This window comes from Rhincodon typus, chromosome 3 (assembly GCF_021869965.1).
Source record: "Rhincodon typus isolate 14 chromosome 3, sRhiTyp1.1, whole genome shotgun sequence".
NCBI classification, from domain to species: domain Eukaryota; kingdom Metazoa; phylum Chordata; class Chondrichthyes; order Orectolobiformes; family Rhincodontidae; genus Rhincodon; species Rhincodon typus.
In genome coordinates, this window is record NC_063334.1 from 77,610,101 (window position 1) to 77,634,834 (window position 24,734).

At 39.7% G+C, this 24,734-nt stretch overlaps 1 protein-coding gene across 8 annotated transcripts in view; it reads right to left on the minus strand.

The window, feature by feature from the left end:
• Nucleotides 1-546: 546 nt before the first annotated feature.
• The window catches only part of pam (peptidylglycine alpha-amidating monooxygenase), a 214,056-nt gene continuing 189,868 nt past the window's right edge, over nucleotides 547-24,734 (minus strand). For 6 of the 8 annotated variants that reach the window (XM_048595160.1, XM_048595163.1, XM_048595157.1 and 3 more), the window contains 7 exons: nucleotides 24,347-24,556; nucleotides 20,624-20,742; nucleotides 13,717-13,816; nucleotides 4,639-4,698; nucleotides 3,839-4,042; nucleotides 1,794-1,856; nucleotides 547-1,450 (listed from right to left, as the gene is read on the minus strand). In XM_048595160.1, coding sequence (XP_048451117.1) covers nucleotides 1,266-1,450; nucleotides 1,794-1,856; nucleotides 3,839-4,042; nucleotides 4,639-4,698; nucleotides 13,717-13,816; nucleotides 20,624-20,742; nucleotides 24,347-24,556 — 941 coding nt within the window. In that variant the 3' untranslated portion in view covers nucleotides 547-1,265. The remainder of the gene's footprint in view (nucleotides 1,451-1,793; nucleotides 1,857-3,838; nucleotides 4,043-4,638; nucleotides 4,699-13,716; nucleotides 13,817-20,623; nucleotides 20,743-24,346; nucleotides 24,557-24,734) is intronic. The other 2 variants (XM_048595165.1, XM_048595161.1) reach the window with 1 other exon arrangement.

Below are 24,734 nucleotides of genomic sequence, written 5' to 3' on the forward strand. Positions count from 1 at the left end.
CTAACCCCCTCAAATTCAGCATTGGTAAATCACCTGCTCCCCTAAGCGGCAAGAAAAGTATCCGGTTTCCTGCCTGGAAAACTAGGGTGACATGCCAGATGGGTTGCAGAGCAGAGCCTCTGTTTGTCCAAGACTGAGACAGCAATGTGGAGCAAGGATTTGGCTGCTGAAAGCTACCTGTCTTTGTCTCCAACCTTCCTGTTCCATGAGACATGAAATAAAAAGAACCTGTCTTCTTGCCATCATCTCCCTTGAAGATTAGAAAAGCTGCCAGCCTCTGATGGACCTTCAGTTTCTGGTATGCTAGGACTTCAACATCAGGGCCAGTGACTTACCAAGCTAAAAACCCGATTGGAGCTTGATCTATCTATCCTGATCTCAGTTCTGAAGGTGGAGATACATCACTGATAGCTCTTTCAAAGACACTTAGAAACGGGTTAAACACTTCCTTTGCCAATAACATTCCAATCCTGTAAATAAACACAAAAGGAACTCTAACCTTGAAATTGCCTGAGGCCCTCATGAATGATAAGCCTTATAAATGAATACTGCTTATGAACACTTTATTACACAAATTACATTCAGCGACTGAAAATAGTGTTCTAACAATATAACAATTTGCAACATCCCCCCAAAATTTAAGTTTTCGACATTTACTTTCAATACATCAAAAATGATTTTTGCTGTAAATACAGAATCCTTTTCTCTGTATGTACAATTTGCTATTCAGTAACCAGGTGTGAGTGTTTTAGACAGTTTTAGAGAGAAACTAAGACAAAAAGGGAGCAGCCTTACTTCGCTTTGTAGCATAATTGGACTGCAATAGACAAAGGATGCTTGATAGAGAAGGCACAATGTTACTTACACACTGGAATTATCAAACTAGAGTGCCAAACAGGAAGTAGCCAAGTGCTACAGCTCAAGCAGAGAAAGAAGTGACTGACTCACCAACACAGATTTATAGTTCCAGCAAGGTAAGGCAGTAACAATTAAAAATATTCTTTATGGCTCAAAGCAGTACAATTTGCTTTAGTATTCAGATAATAATTGGTCCCGACAATAAGATCAACATGATTGTTTAGATATGGTAGCAAAAGCATGATATGAAACTCCACAAAATAAATAAAATGTACATGTCGAATAGCCAAAACAGATTAGTACAGTTACTATCAAATACACATTCTGCACACATTTGCTTGTAAGGAAATAGAATGGGAACTCAATATATTGTCATCATTATCAGAGCAAATTGGTATTAGCATATTTCAGGAGGATGAGGTGGTGGGTGCAATTGGTGGTGCTGAATACTCTTCTGTTTCTGAGTCAGTGCCTTCCTCATCATCTTTTTCTAGATCACTTCCTTCTGTACTTAATCTGTCAAAGCCTTTTCGACTGTAACCTCGGTGGCTTGCAAAGAAGTTCCCCAAGTTTAGCCCTCGGCTGCTTTTTCCTGTCAAAATAAATGTATTTTGATTTTCTTGTTCAATGCAAAAATATAAGAACATTTGTAGATCAACTGTCTACTGTCCAACATTCTTTAAAACATTGTCATTGGTCTGTAATCCTTTGTTGATCATTTAAAAATCAAAAAATCATTTCAGTATTACCAAATAAATTGTCATAGTGCAATTAAGCATTGGAATTTGTACATTTAATGGTCTCATCAAATTAATTTGGGCAGATTAAAAATGAGCAATGTTGTTGTAGCTTTATTATTAAATTATGTGATTTGTGAATGTCACAGACAGGAAAATTTCTGAAATAATTCTGCCTTTGTTTTACAAATACCTTACCCCTAAGCCTCCCCAAAATTCCTCCAGATGACTGCATTGACTCCAACTTACTGTCAGGATTTTCTATAAAGACAAAATAATGCATGTCAGACTGATGTTTTTGAGAAGTAATTGTTAGATTTCTGGAGGAATCATTTGCAATAGCCTCAGAAACTAAACCCAACCAAAAAAATTATTAAAAATGCAGGGGAACTTTTGTTTTATTAACAGGGAAGGAGCAAATGAAAGATTATCAGCATGGTTGACAGAATAAGAAACGCTAATGAGCTTCAAAGAGATAGTTTGTTATCAACACTTGAGATTTAAGATTATGAGCAAAATACCAAGGAAATTACCAAGGGTAGATGGATTTGATGGATCAAAGGTCTTCACCCATCTCAAACAGTTATCACATAGCTCCTGGTCACCTTCAGTATGGTTAGATACAGAGTGAAGATTTATTTATTCTATTTAGAAAACATTGTTCTGTTCTTGTTTCATGCTGCACTGAATCTGCCTGGATTTTTACTGTCCTACATCAACATTCAAGAGATTGCTGAACCAGTAAGAATTATTTCTAAAAAAACTGAAGTGAGATTTAACATAAAGTACTTCCAGACAGGGAAAACCTGTACTTCCAGACAGGGAAAACCTGTACTTCCAGACAGGGAAAACCTGTACTTCAGCAGTCTTGGTTAAATTTAAATTCAAATTTTAAAAGGAGTCATTGTTGTGATTCCCCCTCAGTTGTAATCAGGTTGAAGTTTGAAGTTGATAAGTTGCTTTCCACCCGAAAATCATTTGGCTCATAGAAGTGCAATATTTGCTTCCTTTTTTCTGCTGCTCATTTACCTCATCATTAAAATATTAAGAGTCAAAGCCTGTGCAGCTTGTTTGACAAGTGGTTAGCATTTTGAATAATGGGTAGCCAGTTTCTTCAAGGAGATCTTCAAAGTGTCATTGAAGTAATTTCTTTGTCCTCCCCTGGAATATTGACCATCTGAGAGTTGAGAAAACAGGACCTGACAAGAGGAGAGGATTTTCAGCCAATCTGGACACAGCACCCACTCCAATGAAATTGGTTTTGCAGAGGTTTTGCCAAAATGTTTGTGGAGTGACTTCAAGAAGGACACTAGCATTTGCTCAATGGACTTCCCATGGAATTCAGAAGTAGTGATGATGGAATTCCTTTGGCTCTTTTTATGTATTGCTAATACACAGTCCAGGATTCACTGCAGTACAGGAATATGATAGTGACAACTACTCTGTTTATTAGTATGTTTGTTGACTTGTGGAGGTCTTTGTTGTCAAACACTTGCAGCTAATATTTGTAGAAGGCTGATTTGGTGCAGATGATCCAATGTTTAGATCTCCTCATGAATGGTGGTCTTTTGAGAGAAGTGGCTGCTGAGGTATAGGAAGTGGAATCTTTACCTGACCACATGTGGATTGACCTAAGAGTTTCTGTTTTGGTAATATTCAAGGACAGGCTGAGTTTCTTGTATGCAGAATTAAGAAATCAAGGTGGCTTGCAAATTTGATGCAGACTGGAAACAATATTGTAGTCACCTAGCCTTAGTGGTTAGTTTAGTTCTGGCACGAGTTGACTCAGATTAAAAAGATACAGCCATTTAAACTGACCGCAAAGGAATTTGTAATACTATGGCCATCAACCTGCCTTGTTTGACCCCAGTCCAGATTTTCAAACCATTTGTGTCAGATCTCGTACTCAAGACAGATTTGATATGAAACAATTGGTGGATTATGAAGTTGTTTCTTGGACATGCAACCTTTGAAACATAATTCACAGAGCCTTGCAATTTACTGGCTCAAATGCTTTGATCAGGTCAAGGGAATAGACCACTATCACAGTAAGACTATGTCTCTGCAATGTCTATTTTGTTATACCAACAAAACAATGAGTATAAATTCACTGTATTTTGTCTATAACATACATATGTTGCAGTTGAATGTTTTCATTATCTTGATTACTTTTAACCAAATGTAAACTTGCTTATAAGTTCCAGTTAACACAAAGAATTTACATCATGAATTATATTCTGTACCTCCATATGTCTTGCCTTTGCGCCAGTGGATGAAAACTCCAATTCCTACTAACATCACAACAGGAATGATGAGCAATAATGTAATAAGGACTGGAGAAACTGCAGTACTTGACTGTTTGAGAACACTGTTGGTTTTATGCTTCCTCAACACCTCAGGAGCTTTCATCTTGCCTTCTATCTCTGCTTCGAGGAATGTTTCAGTTGCTTAAAATTGAAAAAAAATTAATATGAATGATCATCATTTAACTTTGCATTCGAAGTAATTTATTCAGGTTTACTCCAATAACTCTGATATGAACTTGTCAAATCAGCATTAAGTGTACATATTTGCTTCAATATTCAATAAAACTGATAACTTCATAAAATCTGTCTTTGATATTGTTCTTTTAGTTAAAGTCAAATTCTCTAAGAGCGTCACTGGACTCGAAACATTAACTCTACTTTCTTTCCACAGATACTGCCAGATCTGCTCAATTTCTCCAGTAATTTCTGTTTTCGTTTTAAATGCATGCATTGCATTGCATAATTAAAAACAAATTCCAAAGTAGTTTTCTAGAAGCACTTTTGAAGAGTAGTCACTGTTGTAATGTGGGAAACATGTCAATCAATTTGCACACAGCAAACTCACAAACAGCATTGTGATAATGACCAGATAATTTGTTTTTGTGATGTTGGTTAGGGTCAAATATTGGCGAAGATACAGGGGATAAATCTGCTGCACATCTAAAATAGCAGAGCTTAACTTATTTTGTAATTAAAATCTTGCACTAAAGCATACTGCAGACACAGGGTACACTTACCATGTATCTCATGCATCTCCATGCCAGTTCCTGCTTTCTTTACTGAACGGTGCTCGGCTTCTGAAATTTAAACGAAGTCATATAAAACTTCAGAAGTTACTGAACTAAAACTTCGAAAGAGAATTTACATTAAAGACTATTTCTCAAATCCTCAATTGGAAAAGGAAATATTTGCAAATGTCAATATTTCATGTACATATTACATATAAATGGAAAACAAATGTATGTTGATCATAATGCTGGCAGACTAATAGACAAAGAAAATTTTATGATCGTTACTTAATCACAGATTAATTCTATTGCACCTCTGTCATCCTAAAATACGAGTAATAACTACAAGGCAGAGATCTATTCCATGTTTTTAAATGACATTCAGGTATGATTCTAGGTTACTGTGCAAAAAAGCAGTATACATGTGAAACTATTGAGAACACAGTACTGGCAAGCAATAATATTCAAAGACTTTGAAGAGAAAAGAAAGGTTTGATTTGAGACATTAGTTTGCAGAGAGTTGAAAGTAAAATGTGCGCGTCAGGGAATGCTTTTGGAGAGGCAGAGGCATGGCTGAAGGACTAAATTAGTGCTTGTATCCTTCTTAAATCGAGATGATGCTACCAATATAAAATAGGACTAGGGAATGCAGTGGGCCATTTGGCCCTCTGGGCCTGCTCTGTCATTTGATTAGATTGTAGTTGATCTGACTGTGCCTTGTGACTTCAACTACATGTTCCTGTCTGTGCCTCATAACCTTCAATTCCATTGTATATCAAAAATCTAACAAACAAAGCCCTGAATAAATTCCCAGCCTCCACTGATTTCTCAAGAGAATTCAATACTTTGAGGATCGCAGGAAAAAAATTCTCATCTTTATCTTTCTAATAAGTGTCCCCTAAGTCTAGTCTCCCTCTATCAAGAGGAAAACATCCAATCTATCATATGCTTTCAGGATCTTCTATGTTGCAATAAGATAGAACATAGAACATAGAACATTACAGCGCAGTACAGGCCCTTCGGCCCTCGATGTTGCGCCGACCTGTGAAACCAATCTGAAGCCCATCTAACCTAAACTATTCCATTATCATCCATATGTTTATCCAATGACCATTTAAATGCCCTTAAAGTGGGCGAGTCTACTATTTTTGCAGGCAGGGCATTCCACGCCCTTACTACTCTCTGAGTAAAGAACCTACCTCTGACATCTGTCCTATATCTATCACCCCTCAATTTAAAGCTATGTCCCCTCGTGCGAGCCATCACCATCCGAGGAAAAAGGCTCCCACTGTCCACCCTATCTAATCCTCTGATCATCTTGTATGTCTCTATCAAGTCACCTCTTAACCTTCTTCTCTCTAACGAAAACAGCCTCAAAACCCTCAGCCTTTCCTCATAAGACCTTCCCTCCATACCAGGCAACATCCTGGTAAATCTCCTCTGCACCCTTTCCAATGCTTCCACATCCTTCCTATAATGCAGTGACCAGAACTGTACGTAATACTCCAAGTGCAGCCGCACCAGAGTTTTGTACAGCTGCAACATGACCTCATGGCTCCGAAACTCAATCCCTCTACCAATAAAACCTAACATACTGTACGCTTTCTTAACAATGCTATCAACCTGGGTGGCAACTTTCAGTGATCTACGCACATGGACACCGAGATCTTTCTGCTCATCCACACTACCAAGAATCTTACCATTAGCCCAGTACTCTGTATTCCTGTTACTCCTTCCAAAGTGAATCACCTCACACTTTTCCGCGTTGAACTCCATTTGCCACCTCTCAGCCCAGCTCTGCAGCTTATCTATGTCCCTCTGTAACCTGCAACATCCTTCTGCACTATCCACAACTCCACCGACTTTGGTGTCATCCGCAAATTTACTAACCCATCCTTCTACGCCCTCATCCAGGTCATTTATAAAAATGACAAACAGCAGTGGCCCCAAAACAGATCCTTGAGGTACACCACTAGTAACTGAACTCCAGGATGAACATTTCCCATCAACCACCACCCTCTGTCTTCTTACAGCTAGCCAATTTCTGATCCAAACCGCTAAATCACCCTCAATCCCATGCCTCCGTATTTTCTGCAATAGCCTACCATGGGGAACCTTATCAAACGCTTTACTGAAATCCAAATACACCACATCAACCGCTTTACCCTCATCCACCTGTTTGGTCACCTTCTCGAAGAACTCAATAAGGTTTGTGAGGCACGACCTACCCTTCACAAAACCGTGTTGACTATCCCTAATCAAATTATTCCTTTCTAGATGATTATGAATCCTATCTCTTATAATCCTTTCCAACACTTTACCCACAACCGAAGTAAGGCTCACTGGTCTATAATTACCAGGGTTGTCTCTACTCCCCTTCTTGAACAAGGGGACAACATTTGCTAGTCTCCAGTCTTCTGGCACTATTCCTGAAGACAATGACGACATAAAGATCAAAACCAAAGGCTCTGCAATCTCCTCTCTAGCTTCCCAGAGAATTCTAGGATAAATCCCATCCGGCCCAGGGGACTTATCTATTTTCACACCTTCCAGAATTGCTAACACCTCCTCCTTATGAACCTCAATCCCATCTAGTCTAATAGACTGTATCTCAGTATTCTCCTCGACTACATTGTCTTTTTCCTGTGTGAATACTGACGAAAAATATTCATTTAGCACCTCTCCTATCTCTTCGGACTCCACGCACAACTTCCCACTACTGTCCTTGACCGGCCCCAATCTTACTCTAGTCATTCTTTTATTCCTGACATACCTATAGAAAGCTTTAGGGTTTTCCTTGATCCTACCTGCTAAAGACTTCTCATGTCCTTCCTGGCTCTTCTTAGCTCTCTCTTTAGGTCCTTCCTGGCTAATTTGTAACTCTCAAGCGCCCTCACTGAGCCTTCACGCCTCATCTCTACATAAGCCTCCTTCTTCCTCTTGACAAGAAATTCAACTTCTTTAGTAAACCACAGTTCCCTCGCTCGACCACTTCCTCCCTGCCTGACAGGTACATACTTCTCAAGGACACGCAGTAGCTGTTCCTTGAACAAGCTCCACATTTCAATTGTGCCCAGCCCCTGCAGTTTCCTTCTCCATCCTATGCATCCTAAATCTTGCCTCATCGCCTCATAGTTGCCTTTCCCCCAGCTATAACTCTTGCCCTGCTTTATATACCGATCCCTTTCTATCGCTAAAGTAAATGTAACCGAATTGTGGTCACTATCACCAAAGTGCTCTCCTACCTCCAAATCTAACACCTGGCCTGGTTCATTACCCAGTACCAAATCCAATGTGGCCTCGCCTCTTTTCATTTTCTTCTAAAATATAATGCATATAGGTCCAACCTTTTCAACTTTTCTTTGTAATATAAACCCTTCATCCATGGATGGAGTCTGAACTGCTTTGAACATTCTTTTTCAAATTAGGAGACCAAAACTGTACATGTGTATATATCTTGTGTGTATACACTATACTCCAGAAATGGTCTCAGAAATGCTTTTACCATTGTAGTAAAAATTCTCTGCTTTTATATTCCATTCTTCTTATTATAAACTTCAACATTCCATTTTCCTTCTTTCTGTAACTGAAGACTAACCCATTGTGATTCATGCACCAGGACACCCAGATCCCTCTGTACCACAATCTATTCAATCTCCATTTAAATAGCATACTGCTTTTCTATTTTTCCTGCTAAAGTGGACAAAGTTAACATTTTCCCACATTATATGCCATCTGCCCTTTTTTTTGCCTACTCACTGAACCTATCTACATCCCTTGTAAGCTGTTTACTTTTCTTGATCACTTAGTTTTCTATCTATCTTGGTATCATTGGCAAATTTAGTTACTATATATACATTCAGTTCCTTCATAATGATATCGATTGTAGATAGTTGAGGCTCCAATACAGATTCTTGTGGCACTCCACAGGTTACAGCTGGCCAACCCAAATTTTCGCTTTCATCATTACTCTTTGCTTTACCTGGAATGCTGCATTCAATTTTGGTCTCCTTATCTTAGAAAAGATATTACTGCTCCAGAGGGACGGCAATGAAGATTCATTAGATTTGAGGGGGATTAAGCAAACTGGGCCTGAATTCTCTGGAGTTTCAAAAATTAAGAGGTGATTTCATTAAAACATTTAAACACTAAAGGGATAGACATGCTAGACGCAGATGAGATGTTTCCTTGTTTGGGAAGTCTGAAATCAGGGGCAAAATTTAAAAATAAGGAGATGCCACTTAGGTCCAAGGTGAGGAGAAATTACATTACTCAGAAGGTTGTGAACCTTTGGAATTCTCTACGACAGATGGCTGTACAAGTTCAATTGTTCAGTATGTTTAAGATTGAGATCGATAGATTTTTGATTATCAGGGCATGCAGGATTATAGGGATGAATGAGTAAAAGGCATTAAAGTTTTCAATTAGCCATGCCAGGGCAGGCTTAACAGACTGAATGGCCTATTCTTGTCGTTATGATGGTTAATCAATCCTTCTACCATACCTGCTCCCCCATGAGTTCTTATTTTGTATAGTAACCTTTGATGTGGCACATTATCAAAAGTCTTTTGGAAATCCAAGTACACCACATCTACATGGTCCCCTTTATCCACCTTACTTGTTACATTTTCACAGAATACCAGTAGATTAGTTAACCATGATTCCTCTTTCACAAAACCATGTTGTGCCTCTGCCTGATCGCATTATAATTTACTTAGGATTCTGCTATAACCTTTTAATAAGGCATTCAAGCATTATGATACATGCTAGGCTAACTGGCCTATATATTCTTGCTTTTAGGTTCCCACCATTCTTGAATAAAGGTATTACATATGCAGTAGCAGTAAGGAGAAGAATAGTAATATTGAATAGGGTAAAAATTGATAAAGCTGAGATATTTAGAAAACTGCCAGTCCTTGAAATGGAAAAGCCGCTCCACTTAGGTAGGATGTGTCCACGGTTACTGAGGGATGCAACGCTGGAAAATGTAGAGATCTGGTCACAATCTTCCAGTTCTCCTTAGATGCAATGGTGATAGGGAACTAGAAGATTACAGATTTTACACACATCTGTTTAAATAGAGGGGAGGTCAATAAATCTCCAGTAGGCCGGTAAGCCTAAAACATTTGGTAAAGAAAATTGTAGAGGATGTAATCTAAGATACAATGAACGGTGTCATTTAGAAAGCAGTGGACTAATAAATGGATGTTAATATAAACTTAATAAGTAAAACATGTTCAACTAACTTAATTGAACACTTTAACAAGTAATGAAGAGAAGCGGTGATAGTATTGCTAAAGGGTGTCAAGGCCGTGATGATATTGCTGTAGTGTGTATGGACTTACAAAAAATATTTGATAAAGCACAATGTAATAGACCTGTTATCATAATTAAAATCCATGGGATTCAAGGAACAATGGCTTAATGGGTACAGAATTGGCTTAGGAACAAAAATAAGAAAACAATTTCTTCTGCTGAAGGGAAGTATACACTGGTGTTACCCAGGGGTTAGTTTGAAGTTCACTGTTCTTTTTCATTATTTCATATATGTAATGACCTGGAGTTTGGTATGATTTTGAAGTTTGCAACATGCACAATAATCAGAAATATAATAAAACAATCAGGAAAATTGTATTATACTAAGGAGGACACAGATGGACTGACAGAATGGGCATATATATGAAATTTAACATGGATAAATATGAAATTATATATTTTCATAGGAAGAATGAGGACAGGAGATATAAACTATATGGTACAATATTAAAGGGGGTGTAGGGACAGAGAAACCTTGGGTGTACATATGTGGATCTTTGAAGATGGCAGGACAAGTTAAGAAAATCAGGTTAGAGAAAAGATCTCTCGCTTTACTAACTGAGGAATAGAGTACCGACAAGCCAAAAAGACACCCATCTTCTCAAAGGCAACAAGAGATGCACAATAAATGCTGGAATGTTCACATCTCATGGCAGAGTTTAAAACAAGAGGGATATATTGTAGTTTTCAAATGGCTTTTGATGTAAAGTCACAAAAATTTATTTCCAGTGGCTGAAAAATTTGTAACCAAAGCATGCAGATTTAAAATGACTTGCAACAAAAAACATAGCAATACAAAAAAACACTTTATTTTAACTATGGAGTGCATCACCTGAAATGTAAAGGAAGCAGATTTATCCATAACTTTCCAAAAGAAATTGGACAATATGATAGAGGGAGCACAGAAGAGCAGGATAGTGCGATTTAATGAAGAGAAATAATGAAAAGCTGGCAAGGCCTTGACCGGCCAGATGGCCACTTTCTGGGCTATATCATTCTATGAATTTAAGAAATCAAAAATAGTAAAATGTAACACTGGCTTCTCTACTATACTACTGAGATAAATAAACACAAATTAAAGATGAAACCACTGTTTCAGAACCGTAATCAACTCTAAAACTATGATTTTTGGATTGGATCTACTTTATTTCTGTGGTTAAAGCAAATTCATTTTTATAAAGTTTGGAACATTTGCAGTTATTGTTAAATGTTTCTGTCTTAATTATATCATCTGCCTGTCCAACAGTTCTGATAATTCCTCTGATTTTTATTCTAAATTGTGTGGCAAGGTATTTATGTAAAAAATCAGACAAATTCGACTTTGACACCCTGACAAAAGTGCATTTGGCATAGGTGAAACTCTGGTGAGAGGGGAAACAACTAACAAAGAAAGAATATGAGAATAGAATGGTTGTTAATGTAGAATCCAAAAATCTCCTGTCTCTATGACAAAGTATTGGTGGAAGCATTTATGTTAGAATTAATGGATCGGGTAGAAATTCAAAGGTCGGCTACACTTAGAGTGAATAAATTGCTTGGCTCAATGGCTTGTATCCCAGGTTGCTAAATAATGCTGGCTGGAAACAGTGGAAGCACTGGCCATAAACTTCCAATCGTCTCAGTTACAGAGGTGTCAAGGCAATGAAGACTGGGAATTGTGACACCCTCATTGAAGAGAGAACGTATGCAAGTTCAGATAATTATGGGCTGGTCAGCTTAGAATCAGTGGTGACATTTTAGATGCCAAAATTGAGGAAAGAAATCAACTGGCAATTGGAGAGGTTTGAGTTAATTAAGTATCACCAGCACGAATTTGTAAAAGGCAGATCACACTTGAATAATTTGAGCACATTTTTCGATGAAGTGACAGAGAAGGTTGATTAAGGGAATGTAAGTGATGTTGTATATATTGACTTTATGAAAGCATTTGACACATAACATATGAAAGGTTAACAAAATTGAAAATCATAGAATTGGAAAGTCAGTATGAGCTTGGTTAAAAAAATTGGCTTCAGTGTAAAGAACAGAGTCAGAGAGAAAAGTTGTTTTCCAGGCTGCAGGATTTTTATTTGTTCATGGCAAGTGGGCATTGCTAGCTGGGCCAGCATTTATTACCCATTCCTAATTGGGATGAAAATGACACAAGCTGGTAGAGCCATTCAGAATGCAGTTAAGAGTCAACCAAATTGCCTACGTTCTGGAATCACATTTCAATCACAACAGGGAATAACGATAGACTTCTTTTCCTAAAAGACATTAGTGAACCAGATGGGTTTCCACTACAAAAGACAATGTTTACATGGTTGCCATTAGGTCAGTTTTACTCATTTCAGTTTTTTAAAAATCGAATTGATATTGATGGTAGGATTCAAACCCATGTACGCAGAGCATTACCCTGTAGTTCTGGATTACTAGCCCAGACTTACTACCATTATGCCAATGCCTCCTCCAAAGATGAGCAGGTTAGGTGGATTGGCCATGCTAAATTAAGGGATGTGCGGGCTAGGGAGATCACCCATGGGAAATGCAGGGTTACAGGAATAGGGTAGAGAGGTGAGTCTGGGTGGGATGGTTTTCAGAGGGTTGGTGTGGGCCAAATGGCCTGCTTCCATATTGTAGGGATTCTATGAACGGTCTGTGCTAGGGACAGTGCTCTTTCATATAAACAATTTGGATATCAGAATGCAAAGCAAATTTTAATTTTCTTCTGGTGATACCAATGTAGAGGTTATTGAATAGTGCAATTGGCTACCACAGGACATAGACATGCCTGCACAGTAGGCAGACAAGTGGTCAACGGAATTTAATACAGACATATGATATGATGCATTTTGGCAGAAGGGATAGGGAGAAGTAATATAGACTTAATGGTACAGTTGTAAAAAGTGTGCAAGGTCAGAGGATCCTGGGGGTTCATATGCCCAAATCTTTGAATGTGGAAGGTCATTAATTGCAAAGGTAAGAGTCCTTGAAAGGGCACAGAGGAAATTTACCTGGAAGGTTTCAGGAAAGAAGGATTTTAGCTATAAGTTTAGGCTGTAAAAGTTGGGCTGTGCTCCTTTCAACAAAGGAGACAAAAGATTTGATAAGGTGTACAAGATTATGACAGGTTTGATAAGGTAAACAAAGAAAAACTGGTCTCATTAGCTGATGGTAAAAGTACAAGGGGATACACATTTAAGGATTTGGCTAAATGATGCAAAGGGAATGCGATAAAGAAATTTTTTGTGTATTAAGTGGTAATGACCCGGAATATGTTGCCTATGTTCGAGGTAAGAGCACTGACTATGATGATTTCAAATGGAAAATAGATAAACAACTGAGAGAAATAAACCTGCAGAGTAATGGAGATAAGAGTAGAGTAAGGAGAGTGACTGACTGGATTGCTCTACATGACCTGAATGGTTTTCTTTACCATTATGAATCTATAACCTAGGACTGCTTTGATTGTTGTCATAATGTAATATCACCAAAGTACCTTCACCTTCAAGGAAGTTCCAGGAACCAACATAATTTAGGGCATCAATAAATCCATATTTGAAGGTCTGTGGTCTAAATTCTCCATGCCTCACACTTGACACAGAACATGAAGCATAGCTGCCACTTAGTGTGGTGGTAAGAGTTGGATAAAAACTGAAGTTTTAAAATAGAAAAAAGGTGATTTTATTGCACCTTTTTTTCAAAATAATCTTTAGATAATATCATAAATTGTTATTTGTCATACAATACATACTCACACCAGAAATAAAAATGCATCAAGTGACTGCTTACTTTCTGCTGGTACAAATTTCCACACTCTTTCGGCTTGAATATCTCCAACATACACAGTCTTATCAACTGCTGCAACAATGTCATGTGGCATCAGAAAGTCCTTAAGAAAATAAATAATCCATATTAACTTGCATATAAAAGTAAATAAAAATATGAAATTATCAAGCTGTATCAAGACGTAATCTGAACTACACAAAAGTAACTTGGAATAATTATTGAGATAATTGTTCTAAATGCCTGAAAAAAGACTGAAGTAATTGAACTTTCAACTGTTTTTTCTACCATTACAACACTGCCCACTGACACTCTTATCCTGGTCCCTTTGTGACTAAATCCCTTATAATTTTATTCACTTCAACTCTAGATTCAACTATTCCAATGCTTTCCTTGTTAACTGCCTACCCTCCTTAAGCTCTGATTTGTTTGAAGGTCTGCTGCATGTGCCTGTAACCTGTCTTCACTGATTTATACTGGATTTCCATCAACACATTTACGTTTAAAACCCTTAATGTCGCTGTCATGTTCTGGAGTTTCTCACTATGCTGCAACAGGAGGATTTTGGTGTAATGCATGTTAAAAATTATATTATATCAACACCATGTTAAGCTTAAAGGGTTAAATTAATACAACAATATTGATAAAATGCCCTCTTTAACATGACGAGATGAAAATGCCCTTGAAGTTAGTCAGTTAAAGGCAAGTAGGTTTTCCTGAGTCTTCTCAATATTTTATTTGATGTATTTGACATTACAGTTCCTCCCACACCTTCCCTCACACTTCTCCAACACTCCTCAGGAGAAAACTTTCATTCATTCCTATTTCTGTCTTTGGTGAGACCGAGGAACTAGGGTTTCTAGGTGTGGCTAGAGGAGGCAGAAGAGTAGTCAGACATTTAAATTATAGCTGGAACATCAGGAGAAGAGTGGCAGTGATTTTACACTGCTATTGTTCTGAAGGACTGCACTCCTGAGCAGGCTGTGCTTCCGCAGCTGATAACAGCAGCATCTAAAACATCAAAGGAAATAGCAGGGCAACTTGTGGGCAATCATCCAGTTGACAGGCCCCAGCACCTCCAATGGCTTAAGCTCCTCTGGAGTCCATCCAAGTGCACTGCAACCTCTTGATCTGATTGTGAGTGGGGTCATTGGAAATTGCAGTGCAGTTAAGGTTGTCAATAGTGGTGAACCTCTCAGCATGTACTGCAATTAAGACTGCAAGATCTGTGACAGTACACTCATTTGCTCTTTGCACAATAGGGGAGGTACATAATTCTCATCCGAACTCGTCTCACTGAAGTATTTTCAGTCCACCTACTGAAACTTTGGGAAAATGTTCATCAAGACACACAACTGTGATACAGACAGGTAGTAGGATGATGCTTTTAGGTTACACTACCTTCCTCAACAGGGGAGAAGATGAAGCTGCACAGAGGAGACCAATTAGACAGAGGGTTAAAAGAGAGGGTATGAGAGGGGCTGAGAGAGATTGACAGGGGAGGTATGAGAGAGGCTACTACTGTCAAACCTGACATATTGTCTAAGGCAGATGTAAACCTTGCAATAGCCAAATTTAAATGTTGTCACAGTTAGAATCTAATATATTAAAAAAAACATACCTAGCCCTTATCCCCTTCTGGAATCTTCTGTCCACGATTTTATGCATTTCGCTCCATACACTGTGTTACCACTGGAGTTACACCTTCAGCATCCATGGTCATCTTTGCCTGCTCCCCCTCTAAAAATTTTTGGTCACCCTCCAAATTTCACCCTCTTGCTTGGAGTGTATTATATCATGCTTATCTACGATGTTCCTTAGGACCACATTGAAGTTGCTATATAAAAGCAGGTTGATGGTAATATCTCATTGTTGCTCTTCAATCACTTATCAGTAAATTCAACACCATTTAGAAATTGAGTTGAATGGCAAACATAGGTGCATGTAATATTAGCTTTGTAGATGACATGAATAAGCTACAAGGATTTTCTGAGCAAAGCAAATCTGAGGATATTTTTCTTTCATCAGTGTCTTCTTTCTGTCTACGTTATGGTGAACAATTAATCTACCTTTCCTCTGCTCTCTTCTTTTCCCATTCATTACTGGCGGGGTAGTTAGAACTTTCTTAATGACTTTCTATTCCTGCTTGACGGTGCATTTAAGGCAGTGAACCAATTGTGAATACTGAACATGCACCATAATGTCCACAGCATATTGTATTGCAGTAACAATATAATGCGAGTTTCTGAATGTATTACCCATGATTTAAATGCATGGAGCTATAGCTATAAGGAACCGACGTGAGGTCTTGGGGCACAGTGGTAGTGTCCTTACCTGTAGGCTAGGAGACCCAGATTCAAGTCCCATCTGCCCTAGACATGTGCCATAATATACCTGATTTAAGAATCTTGTACACATATGGAACCCAAAATAGAGATCAGAACTGATAAATGACACCACAGCAAGGAAGCAATTCAATTCAGGGACGGCTAGTACTGAATACTAGCCAGGTGCTGTTCTGGGGACTTGCGTTTGAATCTCATAGCCGATGGTGAAATTTGAATTCAATAAAAATACTGGAATTAGAAGTCTAATGATGATCGTGAAACCACTGTCATAAGGACCCATCTGGTTTACTAACGTCCTTAAGAGAGGAAACCAGCGGTCCTTAACCAGTTTGGCCTACATGCAATTTCAGACCCACATGCCTTAAAATGCTTAGCTATGTTACAGGGGTTATATAAATACAATTTGTTGTTGTTTGCAGCTCTCGAAAAAAAATTTGCAATTTACAATTGGTGCCAAAGGAACAGTTTGCTGTGAACGAAGCTGACAATCACACACAGACTTTGGAGTGGAGGTTTGTGTGATCAGGTATATAATGCTATAGGAGAGATTTTTATTCACACATGGACTTCACTGACTGGTCAGACATTTATTGCCCATCGCTAGGTGTCTCAAGAAGGTGGTGGTGAGCTGCATTCTTGAACTGCTGTACTTCATTTGATGTATGTAGACCACAATGCTGTTAGGGAAGGAACTATAGGATTTTGATTCAGCAACACTGAAGGAATGCAATACATTTCCAAGTCAGGATGGTGAGTGGCTTGCTGGATAATTTACAGACAATGGCGTTTCCATGCATCTCCATCCCTAGTCCTTCTAGATGGCATTGGTCATGGGTTAGGTGGTGCTGTTTAAGGAGCCTTGGTGAATTTCTGCGGTGTATCTGGTAGATGGTTCATTGCATTGGTGGTGAAAGGCGTGAATGTTTATGGATGTGATGCTAATCAATTGGGTTTCTGGATGGTGTTAAGCTTCTATTATCGGAACTGCACTCCTCCTGGCAAGTAGGGAGTGTTCCATCGCAATCCTGACTTGCACTTTATAAGCGATGGCCATGCATTAGAGAGTCAAGAAGTGAATTACTGTGGGACTCCTAACCTCTGGCTTGCTCTTAAAGCCATAATATTTAGAGGTCCAGTACCAAACTCCAAGATGTCGATAGTGCGGGATTCGTTGAACGTGAAGGGCTAATGTTTTGTATCTTGTTGGAGATCATTGTCTCTCCTTTGTGCGGTGTCAGTGTTACTTGCCACTTATCAGCCAAACCTGGATATTGTCCAGGTCTTGCCGCATTTAGATATGGACGGCTTCAGTATTAGTAGTGTCTGTGTGCAAGACAAAAAAACAACCGGACTTTTCAGCCAATTAGATAGAAGAATATAACAGATTTGCAGACGACAATATTTACAAGATAAATAGGCAGGCAGAAGTTCAGTCAGAAAACACAGGGGTTCAAATTCCTATCATGTTGTGGACTTCTGCTTCATAGAAGCAAGGAAAACTGAGCTGAGGTAGGCCATTCAACCCTTTCAGTCTGCTCCGCCACTCATTAGGATAATGACTGACCATCCAATTCAGTACCCTGATCCTGCTTTTCCCCCATATCCTTTGATCCATTTAGCCCCAAGAGTGTGCTAGTGAATTCCATAGGCTCACCACTCTCCGCATGAAGAAATTCCTCCTCACCTCAGTCCTAAATGGTCTAATCCTGCATTCTTAGACTGTGACCCCAGCTCTGGTCTCCCCTGCTATCAGGAATATCCTTCCAGAATCTTCCCTGTCTGTTCCTGTCAGAATTGTACAGGTTTCCATGAGATCTCCCCTCATTCTACTGAACTCCAGTGAACATAATCTTGAATGATTCCAGATTACCTCACAGGTCAGCCCCATCATCCCAGAAATCATTCTGATAAACCTGATAAAACTTTGCACCTCCTCTAAAGCAAGAACATCCTCCTCTGAAGCAAGAACATCCTCCCTCAGATAAGGAGACCAAAACTGCAACAATATTCTAGGTGGGGTCTCATCCCGTATATTTGCAGCAAGAAATCCCTATTCCTGTACTCGAATCCTCTCATTATGAAGACCAATGTACCATTTGTTGCTTTACTGCCTGTTATACCTACATACTTACCTACAGCAAATGATGTACAAGGACACCAGGTTTCATTGCACATTCCCCCCTCGCAATTTATAGCCATGCAAATAATAATTAGCTTTCCTATTTTTTGCCACCCAAGGGGATATCTATATTTTATTACATCTGCCATGCATTTGCCCACTCACTCAGCTTGTCCAAATCACACTGAAGCATTTCTACATACTCATCACAGCACACCCGCCCACCCAGCTTTATGTCACTTGAAAATATTTAGATATTATGTTTAGTTCCTTTATCCAAATTGTTAACATATCTTGTGAACAGCTGAGGTCCTAGCACTGACTAGTCACCGACTGCCATTTAAAAAAAAACGTTTATTGCTACTGTTTGTTTCCTGTCTGACAACCAGTTTTCTATCCATCTCAACATACTACCCCAATCCCATGCACTTAACTTTATATGTTAATTTCTCCTGTGGGACTTCGTTGAAAGCCTTCTGGAAGTCCAAATGAACAGCACCCATTGGACACCCTTCCTCATCTTTACCTTCAAAGAATTCCAAGAGATTTGTCCTTTCGTAAATCTATACTAACCCTATTTGATCCTGCCACTGTTTTTCCAGTGTGCTGCTATTAAATATTTTATAATGGACTCTAGCAATTTCCCCATTACCAATTTCAGGCTGATTGATCTATAATCCACAGTTTTCTCTTCACCTCCCTTTTTAAATAGATGGGTTACATTAGCTACCCTCCACTACACAGGAACTAGTCCATAGTATGCAAATATTTTCTACAGGGTCCTGTCCTGTAAGCCTCATTGTCAGGCTCAGCTTCCACCTAGGCAGCGAGTACTTGGCAACTGGCTACAGTCACACATCTGTAGCCTGACAGTGTGATAAGATCTAAACTGCAGCCCTGGGAGAGAGCAGGGATGTGGTCCAATAATAAGCTTGTCAGCCAAGTGGAGGTATTCCTACTTATCCTGGCCTGTAAACATATCACAAGGATTCTTTCTTCCCAAAGGGGTTCATGTCTGGCACTGTCCTCTGAAAACATTAAAATGCTACTCTTTACGAAGAAGTCTATACTGACAGTGAGATGGGATCCTTACAAATAGTTAGAGAGGAGAGAAGCTGGAATGGAATTAGAAGTTAAAATTCAAGTGAGTGAGTCTAAAGGGCAGAGGTAACATAGGCTAGATAAACAGACGAGTTCAGTAAGGTTGAATGGAGTGTATTTTAATGCCAGGAACTTGGAACTGAGAGCATAGATATGCATGTTGTAGTATGATATCATAGCTAAGGCTACGACTTGACTGAAAGATAGGCAGGATTGGAAGCTTAACATTCCACATTATAGAGTGTTTAGACACGATAGACAGGGCAACAGAACAGGATCATAACACCTTAGAATAGAAGTAGGCCATTCAGCCTATTCAGTCTGTTCCGCCATTCAGTGTGATAAGGGAGTCTAGAACATCAATGTAAAAGATAAGGCTGAGGCATTTGCAATAATCTTCACTCAAAAGTGCAGAGGTGGATGATCCATCTCGGCCTCCTCCAGAGACAGATGACAGTCACTGGCAATTCGATTCACTCCAGGATGCCAAGAAATGGCTGGAGGTATTGGATACTGCAAAGAATGCCCTGACAGCATTCATTGTATATTGTATTGAAGGGATGTGCTGCAGAACTTTCTGCACGCTTAGCCAAACTCTTCCAGTACAGTTACAACCCCGGTAACTACCCGACAATGTGGAAAACTGCCCAGGTATGCTCTCTACACAAATAGCAGGTCAAATTGAGGGTGGGGTTTGTGTGAATATGGAGGTGGAGAAGTTGGAGGGAAGTGCGACTGGCTACTTTTGATAGCCACTCCCTCCCCTAGGCCTCAATTCCCTTTAAATTGAGGCAAATGGAAGCCCCCAACAAACTGGCTGACAAGTGGTCCTAGTTTCTCTATAAGGAAAACAGCCATCTATCTAGCTGGTGGTAAGGCAGGTAGTCAGTTTGAAGTCCTTAAGTAGCAATTAGTTAACTACTTTAGGGTCTTGGTTGGTGGCATGCTGAGAAGGTTGCTTTAAGTTTTGTCCAGAACTTAATTGCTGAGAAGCAGGAAGGACAAATAATTGTGTGGGTTTGTCTTGGAGACAGCCTTGCTCACTCTCCACAAATATCGCAACAGGACCAAACTGCCCAATTATTGCTCTTCCTATCACCTCTCTTGCCATTTCCAGGGAGAGGAAAATTGGGCTGCAAGTTAACTCATCAAGGAGACATAGCAACTAAATCTCCACGACTCTCCATGGCTCTAAAAGTCCGCATGCTGTTGCATTATTACTTTGACCATTACTAAACAGTGCATTTTGTAAATTTTCTATGAAATATACTGGAATTGTTTCAGAAGACAATAATCTAAAGTTTCAATTCCCACAGCAAAATTTTGTTTTCTTTATTCAAAATACCTCTTTGCTTGGTTTGAAGATGTCCAGTAATTCTCCCGTTGTAAAATTCAGAACAAATCCTTGCACTGGTACTCCTTTGCCAACAAGAGCTTCTCCATTTACTGCATAGAACAGACCACCTAAAACAAAAATATATCACAACAGAATTGGATAAATCAAGTCACATAATAGTACAGATGCAAAGAATGATTTTGATCATGGATTCTTTTTGCAGAAAATCAGGTTCAAATGCTGCTAAAGTTTGTTTAGGTTTCTTTTCTCACTGGATATTTGTAGCAGATGATTCATGTAATGAGTCCTCTTCATAGATTGCTAAGGTAAACAATTTAATTATGTTACACATATTTGGACAATACAGGGGAGTGATGGCAGAATGTACTTTGGTGGCTAGTAATCCAGAAACCCAGATAAAGCTCTGGGAAAGAGATTTAAATGTCAACGTGGCAGATGGTGGAATTTGAATTTAACAAAATATCTGGAAGAAACAGTCTAACAATGACCATGAAACCATTGTTGACTGTAGTTGGCTAATTTCCTTCAGGGAAGGAAATCTGCATAATTACCTGTTTGGTGGCTCCAGATCCACACCATTTGTGGTTGAATCTTCAGAAACAAGCTACACAGTTGTACCAAACTGCTAAAAAATCTCAACAAAGCAATGAAATTGGATGGAACAATTGGCATCAACCTAGGCACTAGAAAAGACAACAATAAACTCAGCCTGATTGAATCTTACCTATAAAAGGTGTTTTATAAGTATATTAGGGACAAGAGAACAATGAGGGGGAAAAATATGACCCATTAGGGACCAAGTTTTGATTCATATGTAGAGACTAGAAGATGTAGCTGAGGTTTTAAATGAGTATTTGTGTCAGTATTCACATAGAGGACAATATAGTTATAGAAATCAGGGAGAAGGAACTTGGCATATGTGAATGAATTAGCCTGGGGGAGGGGGGGAGTGAGAGGGAGGATGAGAGCGCGGGCGGGGGAAAGAAAGCATGGGTGGGAGCGCGAAACAGACAGCGAGAGCGCGAGTGAGACAGTAAGAGAGGAAGAGATAGCACGAGCCAGTGAGACAGCATGAGAGTGAGAGCGAGACAGCGTGAGAGCAAGAGAGACACAACGCGCATGAGAGATAGTGAGAGCGAGAGAGACAGAGAGAGAGAGACAGCGAGAGCGAGAGAATTAGTAGTTTTAGCAGGCTTGAGACTGGAGAAATTCTGAGGCCCGAAGGAGATATATTCTAGCCAGCTGTGGAAGATCAGGGAGGAGATTAATTTTCAAATCCTGTCTGGCCTCAAGAGAGGTGCCAGAGGACTGGAGGACAGCTAATGTGGTACCACTCGAAGAGATCTTGATCAATTAGGTCAATGAGCTGATGAGTGGCAGATGGAGTTTAATTTAAATAAATGCATTTTGTAAAATGAACAAGGGCAGGACTTGTACAATCAATGGTAGGGCCCTGGGTAGTGTTGTAGAATAGAGTGACCTAGGGGTTCCTTGAAAGTTGTGTCACAGATAGACAGGGTGATTAAGAAAGCATTTCGCACGCTTGCCTTCATTGCTCAGACTAGTGAGTATAGGAGTTGGGAAGTCCTGTTGAAGTTGTACAGGACTGTTAGTGAGGCCTATTCTGCAGCACTGTTAGTGAGGCCTATTCTGCAGCACCGTGTACAGTTCTGGTCACCCTGCTATAGGAAAAATATTATTACATTGGAACAGGTTCAGAAAAGATTTATCAGGATGTTGCCAAATAGTGTTATAGAAAGACGCTGGATAGACAGGGAATGTTTTCACTGGAGTGGAGGAGGTTGAGGGGCATAGATAAGTCGAATAGCAAGGGTCTTTTCCCTAGGATGGGGGAGTTCAAAACTAGGGGTTATAGTTTTAAGGTGAGCGGAGAAAGTTTTAAGAAGGACACAAGGAGCAACTGTTTTACACGGAGTGGTTCGTGTGTGGAATGAACTACCAAAGGAAGTGGTGGATGCAGGTACAGTGATAACATTTAAAAGACATTTGGATAAATACATGAATAGGAAAGGGTTAGAGGGATATGGGGCAAACGCAGGCAAGGAGGACTAGTTTAGCTTGGGAACATGGTCGGCATGATGAGTTGGACAAAAGGGTCTGTTTCTGTGCTGACTCTCAGAAGGGTGGTAGTGATAAACCAGGAAACTGGAGAACTGGGGCTAGAGAACAGAAACAAACAAAAACAAATTGCTGAAGAAAGTCAACAGGTCTGGCAGCTTCCATGAAGAGAAGCAGAGTTCACGTTTCAAGGCCAATTCTGAAGAAGGGTCACTCCTGTGGTTTGGAGTTGTTTTCTTTACAGCAGAGAAGGTTCAGGGGGAATCTGGTTGAGGTGTGTAAGGTTCTGCGGGCACAGATTTAGTAAAGCGGTCAATAACCAGGGGCACAGTTTTAAGTAAAGGAGCAAGAGTTAAATGATGCACAAGGCGAAACCATCCGCAAAGGCCATAAAGAGGAACCAAGAAGCACCAGAGACTACAAAGTGGCTGAGTTTGATGACACCAGCATATGTGCACTACACATCCCTTAAATTTACACACATGCATTGAATTGGGTTCAGGGAGATGTGACACGGGATCAGGTGATGACGGAGAGGAGGCCTTATAGATAGGTGGTGGGCGTGACATGGGATGCAGCATAGGAGGGGGAGATGTGATCCAGGAGACAGAGCATCCTCAAATTACCATCTCCTCCTTATTCTGTATCTTTACACCCTGCCTCAGTTCTGTGCTCTCACTTCCTCCTTCCAACCCGAGTCCCACTCCCCACATCCCCCCCCCAGTCATCCATCCTCACTACCCCATTCACAATCCCTCGTCCTTACTTCCCCCAATCCCAAATCCTCACCCACCCCCAGTCCCACATCATCAATCCCTCCCCGAGACCTGCATCCTCACTTCACTCCCCAACCCCATTCTCACTCTCCAAAGTCCTGCATCCTCACTCCCCATTGTGTATCCTCACTCCCTCATCGCACGTTCTCATAACCAGCCACATGTTCACTTCCCCATCTCCTGCATCCTCACTCTCCCTATTCCTGCCTCACTATCACACACCTCCGACGGTGTCCCGAGTCCTCATTTCATCCCCACCATCCTGCATCCTCAGTCTCACAGGCACCTTCAACCCACATCCCAATACAACCAGTGTGGCCTTTGCGAGTGACATTATTGGAAGTTACAAAAGTGAGCTTGGAATATCATGTTGTGCAAATTATTTAGTCAGAGCTATTACATCTTCTTGTGCAATTAAACTTTTCTACTTTAATTCAAATGTTGGCAATCTGAAATTAAGCTTGAAAACCCAGAAGTAGAGGTTACTCAATGGCTGTAAAGGGAAAAGATGTTATGATGTTTCAATTGTGGACCTTCCATCAGTTTGATGTCAAAAAAAGGCTGCTTTATTAAAAGCGACAAAAGACAGGGAAGGATGAAGGAAGAAATCAGAGCAGGGACGGGGAGTTGCAAAGGAAGGACCAAGCTATCCATTAAAATTTGGAGGATTACTTGGAGAAACTTACAAAAATATCTATTATCTTTTAATCTTCAGTCTGATGTAGGGTCGCATTTTCAAAATATCCTATGTTATTTCTCTAATTCAATTTTAACATTTTAAAGGTGTGTATCTATGCACAACTTTTCAAGTTTAAAAACTTATTTTTGAAAACAGGTATGCAATCGCCAGAATTACCATTGTTAGCTGTGTAGGACACTGCAAACAGTCGCGATCCAAACTCGGGATGTTGAATCTCCCGAAGGAATTGTCCAGACTGCGCTACAAAACACTGAATCCTCCCATTCTCTCTGTCAGCCACGCAGAGCTGGTCTAATATAGGCACAAATGTCAAGCTATGTGGAATGAAGAATTGCCCTGGTTTAGGTATCCCAGAAAGTGAGCTCTCTGCAAATAAAAATTGTTTTGGGTGTTCAAAATTAATGCAATTGTAGTAAAAATATGATACATTCAGAAATTAAATACATGTGATAAAATTTCAAAGCAATACAATATCATAGTTCCAGCACATATAGTGAATTTATCATGTCATTTGTATTAGATCCAACCAATTAAACTGTCTCAG